The sequence below is a fragment of the Manacus candei genome, unplaced genomic scaffold (assembly GCF_025592945.1).
Source record: "Manacus candei isolate 608988 ecotype Guabito, Panama unplaced genomic scaffold, ASM2559294v1 h1tg000015l, whole genome shotgun sequence".
NCBI classification, from domain to species: domain Eukaryota; kingdom Metazoa; phylum Chordata; class Aves; order Passeriformes; family Pipridae; genus Manacus; species Manacus candei.
The window spans coordinates 10,597,018-10,601,823 of record NW_026138063.1 but is presented as its reverse complement, the minus strand read 5'-3'; the positions used below and the strand labels follow the sequence as shown (position 1 = coordinate 10,601,823).

The 4,806-nt window shown below is 52.8% G+C and overlaps 1 protein-coding gene across 1 annotated transcript; it reads left to right on the top strand.

Annotated features, from left to right (window-relative positions):
* Nucleotides 1-314: 314 nt before the first annotated feature.
* On the top strand, nucleotides 315-2,018 carry SST (somatostatin). Its single transcript, XM_051782328.1, has 2 exons — nucleotides 315-540; nucleotides 1,499-2,018. The coding sequence occupies exons 1-2, from the start codon at nucleotides 403-405 to the stop codon at nucleotides 1,709-1,711; spliced, it is 351 nt and encodes a 116-aa protein (XP_051638288.1). The 5' UTR covers nucleotides 315-402; the 3' UTR covers nucleotides 1,712-2,018.
* Nucleotides 2,019-4,806: the final 2,788 nt, after the last annotated feature.

The window sequence follows — 4,806 nt, the reverse complement described above, 5'->3', positions numbered from 1 at the left end:
GCACAGCCGAGACCCACCGCCGCCGCTACGGGGGGCTTGTGTCTGGGGAGAACGGAGCTGACAAGCAGGGTCGGGAGCTCCGGAGGGGTGGTGATTAGGGGACAAAACGCGCCGGGGGCCGGGGGGGCGGCCGGAGAGCTGGAATTCGAGGGGCATCGTGGATGCTTGGGCCGTCCTCGGGCAGAGCGGAGCATCCCCAGTCCCGTCCCCCCCTCCCGCCCGGTCCCGGGCAGAGATCCACCCCCGGCGGCGTGGGGCGAGGGGGGCGCCCCCGCCTTGACGTCAGGAGAAGGGTTTATAAAGGCGGCGGGCGGCGAGGAGATCCCCAACGCCGGAGCCGAGCCGCAGCGGAGCCGCCAGCGCCTCCCCGCCGCCGCCTCCCGCGTCCGACCCGCCGACGAGATGCTGTCGTGCCGTCTCCAGTGCGCCCTGGCCCTGCTCTCCATCGCCCTGGCCCTCGGCACCGTCTCGGCCGCCCCCTCGGACCCCCGGCTCCGGCAGTTCCTGCAGAAGTCCCTGGCTGCTGCCGCCGGGAAGCAGGTGAGAGCCCCGCGACGGGACGGACACTCCGGGTACCCCTCGGGCACCCCGCTGGGCACCCCGACGGCCCTGCTGCAGACTCCCACTTCTCCTCCAGAGAACCCCCTGACTCCCCACTGCAGAGCGCCTGGCACCCCTGCTGCAGACCCCTCCAGTTCCTCACCAGACATCCCAGTACCCTCAGTGCATACCTCCAGTTCTTCACCAGATTTACCCAGTGTCCCCGTTTCAGACGCCCAGTTCCTTGCTGCAGACCCTGGTTCCCTGACAGATCCCCTGGTTCCCCGCTGGGGCTGACCCAGCGGCAGGCTGGGCAGCTGGGGCTGGGAAGTGAGACAGCCCAGCTGGGAGCTGGTGGGGAATGAGGAGCTGATGATGCTGGGGCAGGCAGCAGAGCCCCTCTTGAAGCTCTCCAGGGTTTTTCTGGGTCACTGAACTAAGGCAGCTACCCCAGTGCATAGGAGGATGTCCTTATCCATGCCAGGGGACAGCCAAGGCTTGGAGGGACAAGAAGAAAAATAAGTCCTAGTGAGACAGTGACTCGATTCAACCTCCCCTGTCAGCTCGCCCAAAGACTTTTCCTGTGTTACTTTAGCAGCAGCCCCATGGCATCCTTTCTGAGTAGGGCACTGTGTGATGGAGCAGTGGGAAGGGAAGGGCAAGTGATGTGGGGCTTGGATGAGTCCATTCCCTGTCACAGCCAGGGCAGCAGTCTCTGCCCCACACCAGGTACATGTCAGTGCTCTTCTGCTCCGCTTTATTTCACAGATGCAGCCGCTGCGTAGCAGCTGTCGGGCTGAGCTCTTTGGAAAACCAGGGCTCCCCTTCTCCTCCAGCATCCTGAATGTCTCTAATCTGGGCACAAAGATGTCTTAGAGGGACAGAGTAGTGAGCCCTCAAAAGCCAAGGAGTAATTGTGGTCTCTCTACCTCTCCCTTTCTCTCTCTTGTCTCCCAAGGAACTGGCCAAGTACTTTTTGGCAGAACTGCTCTCAGAGCCAAGTCAGACAGAAAATGAAGCCCTGGAGTCTGAGGACTTGTCCCGAGGGGCTGAGCAGGATGAAGTGAGACTGGAGCTGGAGCGCTCGGCTAACTCAAACCCCGCTCTGGCACCCCGGGAACGCAAAGCAGGCTGCAAGAACTTCTTCTGGAAAACTTTCACATCCTGTTAGCTTTTGAAACCCACCTCTCCACCCCATTCATTCCTGCCTTCTTCCTAGCCCCTTGCCCTGAGCAGAACCTTCACCATAAGAGGCGAAGACTGTAAATACACAATCCACAGTTATGGTGAAATTAAACAAACAAGGAAAATTTGCGTTTGATTTCCACTTGTTTTAATAAAACTTTCTGTTCCAATTGTACATGATACGCTTGAGTTGTGATTTCTGACTAGTTCTTTAATGACATGCACTCCGCAACTCTTTCAAATGTACTATTTTTAATTCTCTGTTGCAATAAAGTTTATGTTTCAAACGGTGATGCTGAGGCTCAGTGTCAATGAGAAAACCTAAGTACCCTCTCAGGCTGCTCATCTTTGAAATGCCGCCCATCTCAGGGCAGCAGCAGCAAACACCATCCACATCCACACATAGGCACACACACAGGGTATCTCTTAATCTGATATTTTTTCTGTGGTCTTACTAAAGGATCTAGAGTCACAGTGGTATTTTAGATATCAAATCCCTGAAATTGTGGCTGAATCAAGTCTGTATCACTGTCACTCCTAGTCAGTCTAGAGGATTTACACCCATCACCAGAGGCATCTCTATAAATCACAGCTGTGTATTCCAAGTGACAGGGATGATAAAAGTGGTTCACCATACAAATTTACACCACACATCTTACTCCTTCCTCAGCCACAAACACTGAAAGGTTTTCTTATCTGGCATATATTACTCCTTGCAGCATCTCTGACAAACTGCTTCTGGGAATCCTCAGGGAAGTTTTCCTTTGTTCTGCTGTGCAGGGAGAGGTTTTGCATCCCCGTAAAGATGAGATGTTAACCCTATACCATCATCCCCTCTTCATCTGATAAACTAGTCACAGCAGTTTTTCTACCTACCTCATCATCATTAAAGGCAATATTAAGAGGTTCAGCAGGGTAGGAGATATCAGAGGAATTATATTCTTCTCTTAAGGGAAAAGAAATTCTTCATGCTTTTGTAGAGTCTTTGCTTTTTGGCCATGCTGGTTTGTGACATACACTCAGGTGAATTGGAGCCATACATCCTGCACAGGGGACAAGTGCCACTTTGATGAGAAATTCATCCTTCAGGATTAAAGGTAACAAATATTTTGTAGCCATCATATGTGAAAGAAAAATGAAAAATGGGGTATCTTAGAGATGTTCATGGGTGGAGGGTTGAGCAGGACCCCAGTGGGGGTGGATTGCCACAATTGCCACAATTTAACAAGCTGAATGCATGTTAAATTGTCTCTGGTCTGTACTGAGTGTAGCTCTCCGTGGGGCATCATTCTTGATGGCTCATATGGACCATTGCTTTTATTCTTAGTCTGCACTCCTCTCCCTGTGGGCAGGGGGTTGTTAGACTCCAGCTGGGGGAAAGGTGAATCCTTTACTGTTGGGAACTATAGCAGTGCCAGCGGGAAATCCCAGCCCTGCCATGCTCACTCCCTGCAGAGCTCGGCTGGGCTGCTCTGCAGCCGACTGGCAACAGGCGAGAGCAGCGAGAATGTTCACAGGGAGGGGATCTGCTGGTATCAACCCTGAGGGAGCCAGGGGCAGGACTGGATGCTGCCCTCCCTCCCTGGAACAGGGCAGCAGCAGCTGTCGCCTGTGCTGCAGGCTGTGGGCTAAGGTCTACTGCTAGATCCTGCATCTGCTAGAGAAGACTTGCTGTGACATGATCCTGTGTCTCCCCAGCTCCTGTGAGCCTCCTCTCCTCCTTCCCTGTAAGCGGGATAGGCTTTGTGGTGTGACCTGGGGAAATGCTCAGCCCTCAGCCTCCCCTGCCCTACACACAGTGCCGTGGGGTCAGGGGCTCTGCCCTCTCTACCGGAGCTGGATGCACTGCACACTGGGCAGGGAACAGTGATCCTCCTGACACTTCAGGAGGACAGAGGGAGAGCCTTGCCCTTTTTCACCCCCTGGATTTCTGTGGCTGGTGCAGCTGTGGAGGGTGCAGGATTATCGCACCCTTGGGAGAGGGACGGGGCTGGCACTGTGCAGGGGAAAGCCTCCAAAAAGACATTTGAGAAGTGTAGGTAATGCAGATCAATTCTCAGCCCTAAAAGCAGGCAGGGTGAGAATAGGACCCCATCTGAAAGTGTGGAGACAGACTGTGTGAAGAGCGAGCAACAGTCCTAGCTTACATCTGATTCCTGCACTGCTGTGTAGTGTCAAGGGACTAGATTTTAGGGAATCTAGTAAAGCAGACACTTCCTCATCCCTGGCTGCTCAGTCCTCTGTTGACTAAGCTTCCTTTTAGCTTTCAAAAACCAGCTGATTTTTCGATGCTGAGACAGTCTCAAGAGAGAGGCTACAGGAACAGGAAGGGGGTGGAGGTGCCAGGGGCTTGAATATTCTTATGCACTGAGTCCATCTTTCATGGGATATAAATAGACCACTACTCGCCTGAGGCTTTTCCCCTTGTTCATAATGCTCAACCAGTGCTTCTGAAAGAGAATTTAATCCTGCCGATTGCTGGAGTGAAACATCCCAAATAGGGATGAGGATGATCCTCAAGCACAAGCAGGAATTAAAGACGGTGATTCACATGCTACAGCAGCCTGTTTCAATACAGCTGATGGCACAACGCGGCATGGCAGCTTCTGGGAAGCTTAATGAAGATATACTGGTGGTGCCACATGCAAATGTTCTCAGTTCAGAGACAGAAAGACAAACCTGCTCCTTCTGTCAGCTCAGGAGTTCCTGCAGTCTGGAGATGTGGCTTCTAAGGCATTAAATACAGTATCACTACATGTAATTGTACTGTGGCAGCTCCAGCAATCCCAGGTGCTGGGAGCTGTACAAACACAATGCAAGAGATGGCCTTGCCATGCTGAGCTAGAAAGGCTAGAAAGACAAAGATTTATTGTTTCTCTTTGATAGGTGGGAGTTATGGGCTGAAGAGATTAAATGGCTATATTTAATCCCTAGACACATAGTCATGGAACAGTGTTCCACGCTGGGAACACTCTTGCTGGGCAAGGCTGACTCTGGGATGAGCACATAGGTATGGTCAGCATCTACAGGCCAGAGCTGCCAAAGGTGAGAGCAATTCTTGTAAGAGGTTTTCAAGTGACA